This window comes from Leucoraja erinacea, chromosome 23 (assembly GCF_028641065.1).
Source record: "Leucoraja erinacea ecotype New England chromosome 23, Leri_hhj_1, whole genome shotgun sequence".
Lineage (NCBI taxonomy): Eukaryota > Metazoa > Chordata > Chondrichthyes > Rajiformes > Rajidae > Leucoraja > Leucoraja erinaceus.
The window spans coordinates 31476810-31495121 of NC_073399.1; the positions used below are offsets into that span (position 1 = coordinate 31476810).

The 18312-nt window shown below is 39.6% G+C and overlaps 1 protein-coding gene across 1 annotated transcript in view; it reads left to right on the top strand.

Annotated features, from left to right (window-relative positions):
* LOC129708450 (SEC14-like protein 1) overlaps positions 1 to 17751 on the top strand; it is a 51135-nt gene extending 33384 nt beyond the window's left edge. Inside the window, exons 5-16 of the mRNA XM_055654228.1 lie at positions 1233 to 1361; positions 2845 to 3088; positions 3929 to 4038; positions 6455 to 6644; positions 7920 to 8008; positions 11800 to 11870; positions 11993 to 12164; positions 12256 to 12390; positions 14077 to 14211; positions 14619 to 14870; positions 15101 to 15279; positions 16880 to 17751. Coding sequence (XP_055510203.1) covers positions 1233 to 1361; positions 2845 to 3088; positions 3929 to 4038; positions 6455 to 6644; positions 7920 to 8008; positions 11800 to 11870; positions 11993 to 12164; positions 12256 to 12390; positions 14077 to 14211; positions 14619 to 14870; positions 15101 to 15279; positions 16880 to 16985 — 1812 coding nt within the window. The 3' untranslated portion in view covers positions 16986 to 17751. The remainder of the gene's footprint in view (positions 1 to 1232; positions 1362 to 2844; positions 3089 to 3928; positions 4039 to 6454; positions 6645 to 7919; positions 8009 to 11799; positions 11871 to 11992; positions 12165 to 12255; positions 12391 to 14076; positions 14212 to 14618; positions 14871 to 15100; positions 15280 to 16879) is intronic.
* Positions 17752 to 18312: the final 561 nt, after the last annotated feature.

An 18312-nucleotide genomic window follows, 5' to 3' on the forward strand; every position in this document is an offset into this window, starting at 1 on the left:
CTTGAAATTATAATGTTGAAACAATGGTAATATAATATTGTTATTGTGAAGAAATATTGTTTTTCCATTCTTAATATTAATGAACTGCACATTTTGGAGACTGAATTTAAAAGATGAACATTTGCTGCCTTTGAGTTGCTTTTCCATTAATTTCTTTAATTCTACTCGTTTTGATTAAGAGTGAGGAAAATTAGCATCGTTTTTTTTAACGCTGATTAAATAACCTGCCATTGATGAGGCCTGGGTTTGATGCTCAATGCCATGTCAAAGTTTCGAGCCATTTGCTGCCTCTTGAAAGCTCTTATCAGTAACAACCTAATCACATCACACCCTAGAGCTTGGTCATACTTGATAACATGTGGCTTGCAAATAATTTACAGCAGTAATTGAATTTTAATTGTGTGTGTGTGAATTTGGTCATTTTTTAAAAACATCTATTTATGCATACTTTCAATTAGAATCTATATTCAACATGATCACGGATTTGTCCCACCCAGTCATTCATCCTTCTCACTGCTCCCATTACACAGGAAGTGCAGAAGCTTGAAAGCATGCACCACCACACTCCAAAACAGCTTGTTATCGGGCATCTGTACGGTCCTTCCATAAGCTAGGGTATTGTCCAAGTCACCTCTAATCAATTGAAAGCATTGGACTTTGTCTATGGAATAATCGTATTACAATCCTGAGAGCTATAGTCTCTGTACCTTCCCCTTTGTTTTATCTATTGTACTTGAGTTTGACTTGATTGTATCTATGTATTGTATATCTGATCTGTTTGGGTAGTATTAAAAACAAAGCTTTTCACTGTACCTGGTTTACATGTGACAATAAACCAAAACCAGGTTAGCCCCATTTCAGTTAAGTAGCCAGTTGCTGGATCTGTGGAACCTTAACTGTAATCCTCGTGCTTGATTGCATCTTATAATCAAGTGCAGTGAGCTAATAGAAATAATAACAGCCGTGTATTTTGAGCCCTTCTTTTGTGATAATATACTTTGCACCATTGTTAATGCAAAATATTTGCATTTTAACAGCTTGATATCTTTGTGAACGATATTACATTGTGTAAAGTTTAAACCATATTTTAAAATGTTCAGTAAATTTATGTATTTCATCAGTGGGCAGTGTTTTAAAAAAAGGAAAATTGCATTAAGTAGAGTGATGGTCATTATCTGGAACTGTTGAAAATCGGGTGTGAACCAGTAATGACCTGTCTTGTGTGCTACTAGGTTCATCAAGAAAATGAAGATTGGACTTGCTTTGAGCAGTCAGCGAGTCTTGATATCAAGTCTTTTTTTGGGTTTGAAAGTACTGTTGAAAAGATAGCAATGAAACAATATGCCAGCAGTATAAAAAAGGTATGTTAATGAAAGGGTTAGTTCTATGTCTGTCTATCTTTATCCTATCTATATGAATGCAGGTATAGCCTAGTGATAAAGATAATAGCTGGAACTATCAAGCTATTTATCATGACTATATATATTATTTAGCAATGTGGTGAGTCTTAAACTCTTAACATAATTGTAGAATACATGCATGCCTATCTACTCTGATATTATTTTCCAATTATTGTGAAATTAAATTTGTTAAGGGGCAGCACACTGATAGAGTTGCTGCCTTCCTGACTACGGGTGCTGTCTGTACAGAGTTTGTACATTCTCCCAGTGACCGTGTGGGGTTTCTCTGGGTGTTCCGGTTTCCTCCCACATTCCCACAACGACATGCAGGTTTATACGTTAATTGGCTTCAGTAAGATTGCGTAGGATAGTGCTAGTGTACGGGTGATCGCTGGTTGGTGCAACTTGGTAAGTCAAAGGGCCCCGTTTCCAAGCGGTATCTCTAAAGTCTGGTAGAGCTGCAAATCCAAAGCTGAATTATAGTTACCCATGTCAATCCTTTCTCTGCTTTAATTTTAGATCATCGGTGTTTTATGTAGGAGTCATTTTAAAACAACGCTGTGTTTGCTCCATAACATCGTTTTTATAGTTTGAAACGTTTGGTTACTCCTGGTCAGACCCACCTCTAGCTTCTTGTATTGCATCTTTGATTTGCAATGAAGTAGTGCAAAGAGCTGCCTGGTGCTGCTGTAATCCCAGCGCACCAGAAGATGGGTTGCCTTCTGTCCCAGTGATTTTTATTTCCACAACAATCAACAAGTGACTAACTTGTTTTTTGTTCATTGTTTATGGCTGATACTGTGGTGTGTTTATCTCTCGGACAGTAATTCAGTTCATTGATTTGCCTGGAATAAAATACAAGAAAAGTGAGGACAGCACAGTGATGCATTGGGTGGAGCTGCTGCCTTGCAGTGCCGGAGACCCTGGTTCGATCCTGATCTGAGTGTGTGTGGAGTTTGCATGTTCTCTCTGCGACTGCAGAGTTTGCACGTTTCCTCCCAATTTCTGTGCGGTGTTGTAGGCTAATTGGTCTCTGCAAATTGCCCCTGTTGTGTAGCGAGCGGATGAGATATTGGGATAACATAGAACCTGTGTGAATGGGTGATCAGTGGTCGGCATGGACTAGATGGTTAAAAAGCCTTGTTTCCATGCTGTTTCTCTGAACACTTTGGGAACTGCATGTCGTTCAAGATGTCATATTTTTATAATTATTCTAACTTTTGGATACAAATATAATATTTAAATATATAATCAGGTGCTAAAGAAGGTGGGGTATTCCGAGATTATAGGCTATATACAATCTCCAAATTAAATGTGCATCATAATTGGATTATTGGACTATCCTTCTGCATTAAATTCCTCAATAAATTGAAATTGATCAATGGATAACTGTGTACTCATTTTGAATTTGTAAATTAACATGCTGCGTATGTACATTTTCTAGGGGAAAGAAATAATTGAATATTACCTAAAACAGCTGGAGGAAGAAGGCATTACCTCTGCACCACGTTGGACACCAATATTAAAAATTAACGTTGAAAAACCAGTTCCTGTCCAGAAACTGACATCCTCTCCAGCTGTGGCCATTCCCAATCGAGGTGATGCAGTTAGAAAGGAAGAACACGTCAATAAGGATTTAATTGCTGCTTCAAATAATTCGCCTGATTCTCTCTCTGGAACACCGGATGGTAAACATCTAAGATTTTAATTCCCTTAGCTGTTCAATTGCCTGTTTCTTTCACGTATCTATTTACATATCATTGCACATTCTTAAAAATAGAGCATGTTCATTTATTTTATTCAGGCGTGAATGAGAAACAGTAATGTATTCCTCATAAGTATTTAAATAAACCAATGAAAAAATCATGGGAATAGGTCAAGGGTGGGGAACCTTTTCAGGTCGGAATGCCGCATTAAGTTAGCTGTAACTAATAAGGCCGCATCCAAGAAACTTCAATTAGATATACTTCAAAATGTACATTATTTTGTTAAAATAGCCCTCATGACTTACTAATGTTTTAATTGTGGCCGTCAGTCGGGGAGGATTATTTCATTGAATCTTCTTTTACTCGGGTATTTTAAATAGATTCATTTTAAGATTAAAATAAAAATAATACAAGATGAACAAAAACATATTAATAAAAAATAAAAGGATTTGTTCTACAAAATTTAGATTCATTCAAAAGGCTGCACTTAATGGCCTAGAAGGCCGCATGTGGCCTTAAGGCTGCAGGTTCCCCGCCCCTGGAATAGGTAATACTTTCAAAGTTTATTTGGTTTAAAAATGCTGAAACATCAATCGTTCTCTTCTAATAAAATTATATATTTAAACGTGATAACAAGTACAGCATTTCCAGGTTAAAAAGAGTGAGCTCCCTCAATTTGTGAGCTCCCTCAATTCGAGTTGGATGATCACCCATGATCATATTGAATGGCGGTGCAGGCTCGAAAGGCTGAATGGCCTACTCCTGCACCTATTTTCTATGTTTCTAATTTATGTGTAACATTAAGCTCTAATTGTGTTTTAGATAAATTAGAAGCCGATTATATTGAGCGTTATTTGGGTGATTTGACACCATTGCAAGAAAGCTGTCTCATTAGGCTTCGAACATGGATTCAGGAAGCACACAAGGGCAAGGTAAGGATTTAAAAGCAGAATGACCTAGTTTATCTTAACCTGTTACCTGACCCAGTATTTCACCATCTGTCACTTCTAGTCTGCTTCCTGGCAGCAAGCAATTGCCTCGCTGTCAGTTCTTTAAGTTGATGTTCCTGACTTTTTAGTGTTATTATTATTGATCTCGACTAAACAAAATATTCTCAGTGATAATGTACATTCAGGGTCATTGTTAAATATGGGACAACAGTGTGCAGCCTTATTCTGTTTCCTATCTGGGACAAGCCTGATTAGTTAAATTTGGAGAGCCTTCTCCCTTATGGATGCACAAAATGGTGTGTTTTGATATAAACAAATTTTGTTGACATTACTTTATAATGGTGTTATAATGAAATGTAATAAAAGCACAACTACAGAATTTTGAATAGTAGTTATGAAACTTTAATAGGAAATTATAGTTCATCTCTAAATCGGTAATTTACATTTTGAACAGGAAATCCATAGTTTTTTGGAAAACATCCCTGCATTAAGCTTGATTGATTTTGTCTAGTTTGCTGATACATTCAGGAAATTATAAATGAATCTCATGGTCATAGAGCTATGAAGCACGACCCAACTCATTCATGATGACTAAGTTGCTTAACTAAGCTAATGCTACATGTTTGTGCCTGGCCGTTATCCCTCCAAACCTTCCCTGTCCACTTACCTGTCTAATGGTCTTTTAAATATCACAATTGTACCCATCTCTACCACATCCTTTGCCAGCTTCGTCTATGTATGCGCCATATCCTGTGTGGGAAACACTTGCCCCTCGGATTTCCTTTTAATCTTTTCCCTCTCACCGTAAACCTATGACCTCTAATTTTTCAATATCCTGAAAAGGCTGTGGCTGTTCACCTTATTTGTACACTTCATGTTTTTATATGCCTATATTAAATCCTATGCTCTAGGGAAAGAAGACCCAACAACTGTAGCTTCCAGTAGCAATAACATCCTCGCAAACCATTTTTGCCTTGGTAGATACAATAAGCATCAGTTTCAAAACTTTTTTTTGCAGCCTTCCTCCCTCCATCTCTGCCCCACAGCATGATTCTATGACTCACCAGCTAATGTATTCGATAAGGTACACAAAAAAGCTGGAGAAACTCAGCGGGTGCAGCAGCAGCTATGGAGCGAAGGAAATCGGCAACGTTTCGGGCCGAAACCCTTCTTCAGACTGATCGGGGGCGGGGACAAGAAAGGAAAAAGGAGGAGGAGCCCGAAGGCTGGGGGATGGGAGGAGACAGCAGGGGGACTGAGGAAGGGGAGGAGACAGCAAGGACTAACAAAATTGGGAGAATTCGATGTTCATGCCCCCAGGATGCAGACTCCCCAAACGGAATATGAGGTGCTGTTCCTCCAATTTCCGGTGCTGCTCGCTGTGGCCATGGAGGAGACCCAGGACAGAGAGGTCGGAGACGGAGTGGGAGGGGGATTTGAAGTGCTGAGCCACTGGGGAGGTCAGCTTGGTTATTGCGGACTGAGCGGAGGTGTTCGGCGAAACGATCGCCCAACCTCCGCTTGGTCTCACCGATATAGATCTGCTGACATCTAGAGCAGCGGATGCAATCGATGAGGTTGGAGAAGATGCAGGTAAACCTCTGTCGCACCTGGAACGATTGCTTGGGTCCTTGAACGGAGTCGAGGGGGGAGGTAAAGGGACAAGTATTCGATAACTTGCTTTTTAATCTGCTCAGTGGCACGATCATTGTAGACTTTCCCAGTTTTCATGCGCAAAGTTTAAACTACTTTAAAGCATTGTTATTATTAAATTAGTATTCCTACTGTGGTTCTGAGCCAGTAACCAGGACTGCAACCATATAAGGAATGGAAGATGCTGGCTTGCAAAGTGAGGCAGAACATACTGGAATAACTCAGTGGGTCAGGCAGCATCTCTGGAGAATATGGCTAGGGAATAAGGCAATGTTTTGGGTGGGGATCTTTCTTCAGTCCAACCTTTTTCCAACCATCTACAAATCCAAAATGCCCTACACCTATATCTACCTATCAGTCTACCTACTCCATATCTTACCTACTACAATCTGTCTGAAGAGGGGTCCCAATGTCTAATGGTCTTTTAAATATCACAATCGTACCCACAGAATGTCTATTTCTGTGATATTTCGGGTCGGGACCCTTCTTCAGACTGATTGTAGGAGGTGGAGAAAGCTGGAAGCGAGGTGGGGATGGGACAAAGCCTAGCAAATGATGGCTTCTCCAGAGAAGCTGCCGGAGCTGCTGAGTTACTCCAACATTTTATTGAACTGAATGATTTGGATCAGAAACTGCAAAATTTGGATAAACAACTGATCGAGTGAACTGTTTTTTTTAAAATTTTCAGTTAAAAGGAAATTGAACTTTTTCTCTCATAACTGTTGTTGTGTTACGGTTTTCACAGATTCCAAAGGATGAACACATTCTGCGCTTCTTAAGAGCACGTGATTTCAATATTGATAAAGCAAGAGAGCTTCTGTGCCAGTCCTTGACTTGGCGCAAACAACACAAAGTCGACTACCTCTTGGAGACTTGGACACCACCTCAGGTGTTGCCTGATTATTACACCGGAGGTTGGCATCATCATGACCGAGGTAATAAAATGTTAACTTTCATTTTATGCTCAATTGTCGCAGTACTAATGTGTAAATGTTTGCTTAAAGTGCTAGGTTCTATTAACCACCCAATAACCACAAAGTAATTATGGCCTTGCATGTAACCACGCAAATGTTTGCGGGTTTTGACAGATGTCATAAATCTGCAAAATGACTACAATGAGCTAGGGGCAGGGTAATAATATTTGCCTCCAAGATCAGTGGCACAACATAGAATTTTCTTATTAATGTAAAATGCCCCTCAACTTCAAAGCTAATCTGCATCTTTTACACTATACTTTTCTGCCCATTCTACATAATACTTCACTCTACTGTATTCTAAAAAACTGTCTATCTGGAATGCATTCCGTGAATCGGCCTCTGCAGCTCTTGGCAAGAGAATTAATTATATTTATTACTGTCTGGGATGAAATCACTGCTCATTTCTCTCCTCCTTATTCTGGTTGTTGCTCCATGGTACTAGACCTTCTGGCAAAAGGAAGCATTGACTTAGCATTTACGCATCTTGATTCAAACAGCTAGAGTAACTCATTAAGATCACTTGATGCTCTTCAAAACCCCAATGAGTGTAGTCTCAACTTGCTCAATTGTTCTACATAAGACAATCCTGGAAAAGATTCAAACAGCTGGAGTAACTCAGTGGGTCAAACAGCATTCCTGGAGAACAAAGATAGGTGCTGTTTTAGGCAAGGACCCTTCTCCAGTCTGAAGAAGGGCCCCGACCTGATAGGTCACCTATTCATGTTCTCCAGGGATGCTTGCTGACCCGCTGAGTTATTCCAGCACTTTGTCTTTCTTTTGGTAAACCAGCAGCTGCAGTTCTTTATTTTTACCCTTCATCCCAGAATCAACCTTGTGAATCTTCTCTGAACTGCTTCCAATGCAGGAGACCAAAATTAATAGTTCTTGTTATTTTGTGAATTTTTGGTTCATTAAACTGATGTGCTGTGGCTAGATTTATTTAAGCAACAATTGATCGTAATCACAGACAGTAATAATGTTGACAAAATATTTGCTAAATATACTAACTAGGTGCTGTGTGGAATAAACATTACAATGATTTGCTTTTCTAATTATTTTGCATGTTTTCATCTCAATTTTTCATATTGATGGAGAGTATCTGAATTTCCTTAAGTTTGAAAATCAAAGGATTTTAAATACTGTTGGCTGAATCTTTTTTTAAATCATTCCATTTTACTTTCACTATTAATAATAGGAACAAGTAATACCGTGTTACAATTTGCTTTTAAACAGATGGGAGACCGTTATACATTTTAAGACTTGGACAAATGGATACCAAAGGTCTTGTCAGAGCACTTGGAGAGGAAGCACTATTACGGCATGTGAGTGCAATGTAATCATCAGATCTAATTCCATTATTTCTAGTATACGGGATGTTGAATTAGTGGAATTGTGCATTGTCAGCAAAAATACTGTGAGGCACCTGCTTTTAAAAATGAACACATGCTGTAGCTCACATCTTTCGCAAATGGCTTTTAGATATTGTGGTTTCTTCAGGTAGTGCAGTGTATAGAATCTTTTGCCTCATTTCACATCAATGGACTGTGGCTGTGATGACCAGGAAACTTTTTTTAGAGATACAGCAGGGAAGCAGACCCCTTCGGCCCACATACACCAAGCCAATTAACCTCCATACCTGCACGCATTTGGAGTGTGGTAAGAAACCAAAAATCTTGGAGAAAACCCACGTGGTCACGGGGAGAAGGTACAAACTCCGTGCAGACGGGATTGAACCCGGGTCTCTGGCGCTGCAAACGTTGTAAGGCAGCAACTCTACCGTGTGCCGCCCTTGTTGAGCTCTCGTGTGGGGAGATGAGAGGGAAGATTGCATTTTAATCTGCTCTGGTTTCTGGCTTTGCACCAGAGGTACAAGTTGTTAGCAAAACCACCACTCCATTAAAGCTGATAATTTTATCTTTCTAATCTGAACAATAAAACAATTAAAATGCCCGATGTAATGATTCAATGATTTTGTGATGGGCATTTTGACATAATTCTATTCATTAGGTGATTGTCCATTGATCAGTTGCAAAAACTTTAGTTTAATTGGCACTGTTTCCTTCTCGGTTAAGTACCACATAAAACAGAGCATTAAAATCATTTAAAATCAGATGGCAAGCTCCACAGGGTTTATTTGAAATCCCATTCACTTAATTTAGAATTAGCAATAAACTCAAGTTGTGGCCCAAAGGGGCTTAAAATAAAATGAATGTTTCCTTAACTAAAACAACAGTGTGTAATGGTGCGGGAACATCTTGGAACCAGCTGGTGGACAGCAGTGCTTGTCCAGCTGAGGAAAGCCTGATCCATTTGTCCCTTTATACGAGGAGGGTTTGGGTGATGTAACGAAAGCCCTTGTCTCCACAATGCCAGTTGAACAGTTTTTTTAAATTAAATTATGGAAGTAGCACAACGTGCTAAGTATTTATGAAAATTTAATGTCCTTAATTTCAAAAAAATAACTTTGATACAGTGGAAACCCGCCCTTGGGCCCACTGATTCCGCGCCGACCAGCAATTATCCCATACACAAGCATAATTCTACACACTGGTGACAATTTAGCTTTTACATAAGCCATTTAACCTACAAACCTGTTCGCCTTTGGACAGTGGGAGGAAACTGGGGCACCCAGAGAAAATCCATGTGGTCACAGGGAGAACGTGCAAACTCCGTACAGACTGCACCTGTAGTCAGGATTGAACCCATCATTTATTTATTTGCCTCTGTACTCCACAATTCGAGATTTGTAATAGAAAAAATCATGTGGTTAAAGTTCACATTGTCAGATTTTAATAAAGGCCATTTTTACACATTTTGATTTCGCCATGTAGAAATTACGCAGTGTTTATACACAGCTCCCCCCCCATTTCAGCGCACCATAATGCTTGGGACATGTGGCTTCACAGGTGTTTGTAATTGCTCAGGTGTGTTTAATTGCCTCCTTAATGCAGGTATAGAGAGCACTCAGCACCTAGTCTTTCCTCCAGTCTTTCCATCACCTTTGGAAACTGTTATTGCTGTTTATCAACATGAAGACCAATGTTGTGCCAATGAAAGTCTAAGAAGTCATTATGAGGCTGAGAAACAAGGATAAAACTGTTAGAGACATCAGCCAAACTTTAGGCTTACCAAAATCAACTGTTTGGAACATCATTAAGAAGAAAGAAAGCACTGGTGAGCTTACTAATCGCAAAGGGACTGGCAGGCCAAGGAAGACCTCCATAGCTGATGACAGACGAATTCCCTCTATAATAAAGAAAAATCCCCAAACACATGTCCGACAGATCAGAAACATTTTTCAGGAGTTAGGATGTGTATTTGTTAATGACCACTGTCCGCAGAAGACTTCATGAATAGAAATACAGAGGCTCCACTGCAAGATGCACATCGCTGGTTAGCCGCAAAAATAGGATAGCCAGGTTACTGTTTGCCAATGAGTACTTGAGCAACCACAGTTCTGGAAAAAAGGTTTTGGGGATAGATGAGATGAAGATTAACTTATATGAGAGTGATGGAAAGAGCAAAGTATGGAGGAGAGAAGGAACTGCCAAGATCCGAAGCATACCATTGCATCGGTGGGGGTGTTATGGCCTGGGCATGTATGGCTGCTGAAGGTATTGGCTCACTTATCGTCATTGATGATACAACTGCTGATGGTAGTAACATAATGAATTCTGAAGTGTATAGTCACATCCTATCTGCTCAAGTTAAAACAGATGCCTCAAAACTCATTGCCAGTGGTTCATTCTACAGCAAGATAATTCTCCCAAACATACTGTTAAAGCAACAAAGGAGTTTTTCAAAGCTAATAAATGGTCAATTCTTGAGTGGCCAAGTCAATCACCTGATCTGAACCCAATTAAGCATGCCGTTGCTAAAGAGAAAACAGAAGGGGACTAGCCCCCAAAACAAGCATAAGCTAAGGATGGCTGCAATACAAGCCTGACAAATCATCACCAGAGAAGCCACCTGGCAACGGGTGATGTCCATGAATCGCAGACTTCAGGCAGTCATTGCATGCAAAGGATATGCAACAAAATACTAAACATGACTACTTTCATTTACATGACATTGCTGTGTCCCAAACATTATGGTGCCCTAAAATGGGGGGGGGGGGGGGGGGGGGGGGGGGGGGGGGGACTACTATGTATAAACACTGCTGTAATTTTTAATGGTGAAACCAAAATGTATAAAAATGGCCTTTAGTAAAATCTGACTGTGCACTTTAACCACATGTGATTTTTTTTTCTCTATTAAAAATCTGAAATTGTGGAGTACAGAGGCAAATAAATAAATGACGGGTCTTTGGCCCAAACATTATGGAGGGCACTGTATGAACAAGAAAAAAATAAAACAACATTTAAGTGATAGGAACATTTAATTTACATATATGCCCTTGTGCAAATTTCGTAATTGCAATAATGGCATTTAAGAGATTTTCAGATAGGCACATGGCAGTGCAGGGAATAGAGGAATATGGATCATAATAGAGGAAGATGAGATCAGTTTAACTGGGCATCATGTTTGGCACAAACGTGGGCTGAAGGGCCCGATCCTGTGCTGTACTGTTCTATAGGTACACAAAATTGCTGGAGAAACTCAGCGGGTGCAGCAGCATCTATGGAGCGAAGGAAATGGGCGACGTTTCGGGCCGAAACCCTTCTTCAGGGGGGGGAGAAGGAAGGAGAAAGGGAGGAGGAGGAGCCTGAGGGCGGGGGGATGGGAGGAGACAGCTCGAGGGTTAAGGAAGGGGAGGAGATAGCAAGGGCTAGCAAAATTGGGAGAATTCAACGTTCATGCCATCAGGACGCAAGCTGCCCAGGCGGAATATGAGGTGCTGTTCCTCCAATTTCCGGTGTTGCTCGCGTTTCGGCCCGAAACGTCGCCTATTTCCTTCGCTCCATAGATGCTGCTGCACCCGCTGAGTTTCTCCAGCAATTTTGTGCAGTTCCTTCCTGTACTGTTCTATGTTCTGCAGAAGTTGCTTGAATAGCTCAGTTCTTCCAGTAGATTATTTTACTGTGTACAATCAGTGCTCAGTTAAAAAGAAAAGACAAGTTTTTTTTTAAATGGAGAATCATTTTGCCCATATGTTGTTCTTGTTCTAAACTAGGTCCTGTCTATTAATGAAGAAGGATTAAGACGATGTGAAGAAAACACCAATGTGTTTGGAAGACCCATCAGGTAATTACAAGTACCATGATCAATCAGCATCGAACATAAATTAATTTCCTGTTAATGTTACAGTAATTAACTCTGAATATCATGGCACTCTTTTACTAAAAAAATGCTTACTTTATTAATAGCTCATGGACATGTTTGGTGGACTTAGAAGGTTTGAACATGAGGCATCTTTGGCGGCCTGGTGTTAAGGCACTGCTGAGAATCATTGAGGTGGTTGAGGCTAACTATCCAGAAACACTTGGTCGATTGTTAATTCTCAGGGCACCTCGAGTTTTTCCAGTACTGTGGACATTGGTAAGTTGTTGATTTGGCTGAGAAGCTGATTAAACATATTTAAATATTTCTCGATTGAATGTTGTGATTTTGTGTCCTCTTTTGACTTTAGGTCAGTCCTTTCATTGATGACAATACAAGAAAGAAATTTCTAATCTATGCAGGGAATGACTACCAGGGACCTGGAGGGCTCATTGATTACATAGACAAAGAAGTGATCCCTGATTTCCTTGGAGGCGAATGTATGGTGAGAATCTACGACCACAAATGTCTTGATTTGTCTGATAAAAGAAGCAACGAGATACCAATGATGGATTAATAAATTCTATCTATTCTAATACCTAGAATTAATTAATGAATCGATTATTAATTAATGTTCCTAGAATTAATTAATACCTAGAATTAATTAATCAATCAACATTGGTGTTGTGTTGTATACAGTGCCCTCCATAATGTTTTGGACAAAGACCCATCATTTATTTATTTACCTCTATACTCCACTGGCTCATTTATCGTCATTGATACAACTGCTGATGGTAGTAGCATGATTAATTCTGAAGTGTATAGACACATCCTATTTGCTCAAGTTCAAACAAATGCCTCAAAACTAATTGGCTGGCGGTTCATTCTACAGCAAGACAATGATCCCATAATGTGAAAGCAACCGTTTTTCAAAGCTAAAAAATGGTTAATTCTTGAGTGGCCAAGTCAATCGCCTGATCTGAACCCAATTGAGCATGCCTTTTATATGCTGAAGAGAAAACTGAAGGGGACTAGCCCCCAAAACAAGCATAAGCTGGAGATGGCTGCAATACAGGCCTGGCAGCATTACCAGAGAAGACACCCAGCAACTGGTGATGTCCATGAATCGCAGACTTCAAGCAGTCATTGCAAGCAAAGGATTTGCAACAAAATACTAAACATGACTACTTTCATTTACATGACATTGCTGTGTCCCAAACATTATGGTGCTCTGAAATGGGGGGGACTATGTATAAGCATTGCTGTAGTTTCTACATGGTGAAACCAAAATGTGTAAAAATTGCCTTTATTTAAATCTGACAATGTGCACTTTAACTACATGTGATTTTTTTCTATTACAAATCTAAAATTGTGGAGTACAGAGGCAAATAAATAAATGATGGGTCTTTGTCCCAAACATTATGGAGGGCACTGGTACATGTACTTAAGACCAGCCGTTGTCTAATATGGACAATAATAAAGGCAAATGCACAATTTTTGTTGGTTCACAGAAAGGGAAAAAATGTAGCTGTTGATAATATTTATTTTGCATAAGACATAGGAGTAGAATTAGACTGTTCAGTCCATGGCTGATCTATTCTTCCCTCTCAACCCCATTCTAGTGCATTTTCCCCGTAACCTCTGACGCCCTTACTAATGAAGACCTATCACTCTCCGCTTTTAAAATACCCAGTTACTTGGCCTACACCACCGTCTGTGGGAATGAATTCCACAGATTCACCACCCTCTGGCTAAAGAAATCCCTCCTCATGTCCAATTCTGAGGTTGTGCCTTCTGACCCTAAACTATCCAACTAGTGGAAACATCCTTTCCACCTCTATCTTGGCCTTTCATTATTTTGTGGGTCTCAATGAGATCTTCCCCCCCATCCTAAATTCCAGCGAGTTCAGACCCAGAGCCTTCAAATGCTCTAAATATGTTAACCCAGTCGTTCCCAGGATCATTCTCGTTGGTTACAGAGGAGAATCGGCAATAGCGGATCCCAGACTCCATTTTGTAATCAGTTATTGATAGCTCACTGTATTTATAAATGTGTAACAGATGTTCATGCTACTACTTCAATGCATCGGGCCCCACAATCCTTGACATTAACCTGCTGTGCATTTGACTAAATGTAGAAAAATTTGATCCAGAAATATCATCTTACAATGTTTGAATGACTTTTCTGTAGTGTGAAGTTCCAGAAGGAGGTTTAATCCCTAAATCTATGTACAGAACACCGGAAGAGCTGGACAATGATGACATCAGGCTGTTGACTGAAACTATCTATCAGTCGGCAAGTGTTTTCAAAGGGTCACCTCATGAGGTAAGATTGTTTTCCATTAAGCTATTTAAAAATGTTATATCCACAATTTATTGCTTCAAAGGCAGTTTTGTCTTTGAGTTTCCCCTAAAGATCCTCCAGATGGTGATTAATTGAAAGATACAGCATGGGAACAGGTCCTTTGGCCCAGCAAGTCCATGCTGGTGATCATTCTCCCGGTTATTCTAGTTCCATGTTATCGCACTTTTGCATCCACTTCTTACACACTAGGGGCAATTTACAGAAGCCAATTAATTTACAAACCTATACTTTGGGATGTGTGAGGAAACCGGAGTACCTGGAGTAAATCCACGCGGTCACGGGGAGAACGTGCAAAATCTACATAGTACATTACCCAAGGTCATGTGTTGCCCATATTGATATTGTGTATTCAATTTTTTTTTCTGCAGTTATCAATTGAAATAGTGGATGCATCTTCTGTGATAACCTGGGATTTTGATGTGTTAAAAGGAGATATTGCCTTCAACATCTATCATTCAAAGCGAGCACCTCAGCTTCCGAAAAAGGATACTCTTGGGGCTCATGGTATAACATGCCCTGGAGGAAATAATGTGCAGCTGATAGATAAATCATGGCAACTAGGAATGGATTATAGCATGGTGGAGTCACCTCTGATCTGTAAAGAAGGAGAAAGTGTCCAGGTCAGTTTTTTTACTGTTAGTTTGTTATAATGTTATTTTGGGACTGTGGTCAAGATATTGAGACTCCGTGTATCCTTCAAGGTTTCAAGGTCAGCTTATTCTCACATGCACCAATTAAGGTACAGTGAAATTTGAGTTATTTGATGGGATGTGCAGTTTAAGTTGCGTTTGTATATTTTTAGAAAAATGTTGAATTAATCAATGACGTCAATCCTCTACATTATTTACAGGGTTCACATGTAACAAGATGGCCTGGTTTTTATATACTTCAGTGGAAATTTCACAATATGCCTTCTTTTGCTACAACCAACCTACCTCGTGTAGATGATGTGCTGGCAACATTGCAGGTCTCATCCCACAAGTGTAAAGTTATGTATTACACTGAAGTTATAGGATCAGACGATTTCAGGTAAGGGACAAACTACAAATGCATTACCATGTCTACACAGTGTCATGATAAGTACCAAATCCAATATATCCGTACAAAATTACCAGAGCGCACTTGAAATCCCCCTGAAAGTGTGGTGCCTAGGCTGGGTGAGGCAGCCCATCTTGACCTCATCAGGACTTCCGCGGCCGATCGGCAGGTCGAATTTGCCTCCTGCTGGCTGGGGCTCTGAAACTCCAGCCGGAGCTGGCAGGTCCGTTCCCATAGCCGCTTTCCGAGGCCGACTTTGCAGGCCGATATCTTGGCTCCTGGTATCCGGTAACTGATCCGGTACCATTGAGCTCCTCTCGGAGGCCAGTAGCTCTGTTGGTCCAGCAAAACAGATGTTCCAGAAAGGCTCTGGCCCCAAAGATGTCGAAAAATCGATGGTGGGTCTACAGTGGGATCGTCTAGGACCAGAGGGTGCAAACTCAGAATAAAAGAATGTTCCTTTGAGAATGGCGATGAGGAGGAATTTATTTTGCGACAGGGTGGTGAATGCGTGGAGTTCATTGCCGTAGAAGGCTGTGGAGGCAAAGTCATTGGGTATTTTTAAAGCTGAGACTGATAGGATTAGTAAGGGCATCAAATGTTACAGAGATTGAGGTTGAGAAGGGAAAAGTAGATCGTCCATGATTGAATGGCAGAGCAAACTCGATGGGCTGAATGGCCTAATTCTGCTCCAATGTTTTATGATCGAATACCATTAAACTACACTAGAGTTGAATCTACTTATTCTGTAGTTCTCAGTAGGGTATCTGTCACCGTTACGCTAATTCCTCATGTTGACCAGACTGATCAATAGGCTTTTGGCCACTAAGACCGACAACAAACCGCACTAATTTACAGATTTTGTTCAAACTTTTGGAGAATATTAATTATTAACAAAAATAAACAGTTTTCCATTGTTTTGTGTCATTAACTTTGGGATAGAGACTTAGAAGATCTTTAAGGAAAGAACCAAGTGGGATGATACTTTTTTAAGAGGCGAACCAGTATATAAGTGTGTGTGGAATACTTAGATCCCCACTTTGCAGACCCAGTACAAGAACAATGATCAGATTAATCTTTGGTCCTCTTCAATGTTATGATTTTATTTACAGAAGTATTACAAATACATTTAGGAATAAAGAAGGAGAATTTTCAAACACAGCTGTTATTTAAAAAAAAAAAAAAGATTTGTTTTGTATTAAAAGCCACAAAATCAAATCTTATTATTAAGTCTTCTCACCCACCACTCCACCTCCAGATCGGCCGACTTGGGGTTGCTGAATATCCCGCGGTCTAGGCATAAGCTTAGGGGCGACAACGCCTTTGCGGTTGCAGCCCCTAGACTGTGGAACAGCATCCCTCTTCCCATCAGAACTGCCCCCTCCAATCGACTCCTTTAAGTCAAGACTAAAAACTTATCTATACTCCCAAGCCTTTCCTGACGTCCACTGAGCGAGGGCTATATGTATATATGTATGTAGTTTGCTTGTTTATACTATTCTTATAACAAATGTAAAGCACTTCGGCCAACGAGAGTTATTTTTTAAATGTGCTATATAAATAAATGTGACTTGACTTATTTTAATTCCAGGGGATCCATGACGAGTCTCGAATCTAGTCATAGTGGCTTCTCCCAGCTCAGTGCTGCTACAACAACATCGAGTCAGTCACATTCCAGCTCTATGATCTCCAGGTAGTGACTTGGAATGTCTGCAATTAAATATGTACCAAAAGGACAAATTTTGGTGGTAGCTGATTGTAATAATGATGCAGCTACAAAAAAAAAAAATCTCAAATGCAACCTGTACCATCAGCTCGATTTCATTTTATTTGTATTTTTCATTTCCTCATTCACTTGTATATTAATCCTTGAATCTGTAACTTGCGATCAATTTTTAAAGTAATTCATTTTTTAGACAAATGCCATTACAATGTAAATATTTTCAGCACTGCAGTTTCTAACAACAATACATTTTAATGATAATACTGTAACTTTAAATCTTGCCTGCTCTGGAAATATCACATTTTCTCAATACTTATGACTGTCAGAATACATGGTCAAAAATGAATATCTTGTATTATTTTAAACGTGACACTTAAAATTGTATAAATGAAGAGTTATTACAAGCACATGTTAGGAATAGAAAGTGTATTTTACACTTAAACCAGACGATTAATTGCTTAGAAGTGTAACAATGCACTTGTTGGATTTGAAACATGACTGAAAACATTTCAGTTTTTTGATTTTGAATTAAGTTTCTATAATTTAGTTATTAATATATTCTGAGACAAGTAGTATTTCCTTGGAACAAAATCACTGAATATTTCTGTTGGATTTATCTATACTTAAACATTGCATATTTGTCCTTATGGAGCAATAGCTGTTACCACTGGTCTGGTAATAAATCATTCACATATCCTTCAACTAGTCTCTTTTTAAATAATAAAAGTGCTTGCCTTGTTTTCTATTTCTATTTGTGCAGTTTTGAAGATGCATCCAACATATAACTTAACACTTGCATTACAGGAACATTTCTAATCTTAAGTAATTCAAAATTACTTAAGCGTGTCAGTGGCGTAGTTCTGCAGCCTTAGTGCATGGGCTTCGTCGGTAGTGGCATTTTGTACCCTCTGCCCCTGGCCGTGGCAGTCTTCTTGCTGCGCTTGTGGACCCCAGCTCACCTGCTGAACTTGAAATAGGGTAAACTTGCCTTGAGCACAGCAGTCCCCATGTAAAGGATTGGCTGCTGGCAAAATAAGCTATTTGGAAGTTTCAACTTTTCAAAATTGTTTTGCAAATGGTTTGGTGCTTTCAATACCAGAATAAGTTTATAATACTTTCAATTATTTAACAAGTTTGATGTGTTATTAACCATTTTGATGTCTGTCAGTCATGGACAAACATTCAATGGCTTCAACCACATTGGCAACTGTGTGCATATATGTGTGTGTGTGTGTACATATGCACGCAAAAGGAGGTTGGTACCATCTCACCAGCTATGCTGTACATGCAGTGGTGTTTGA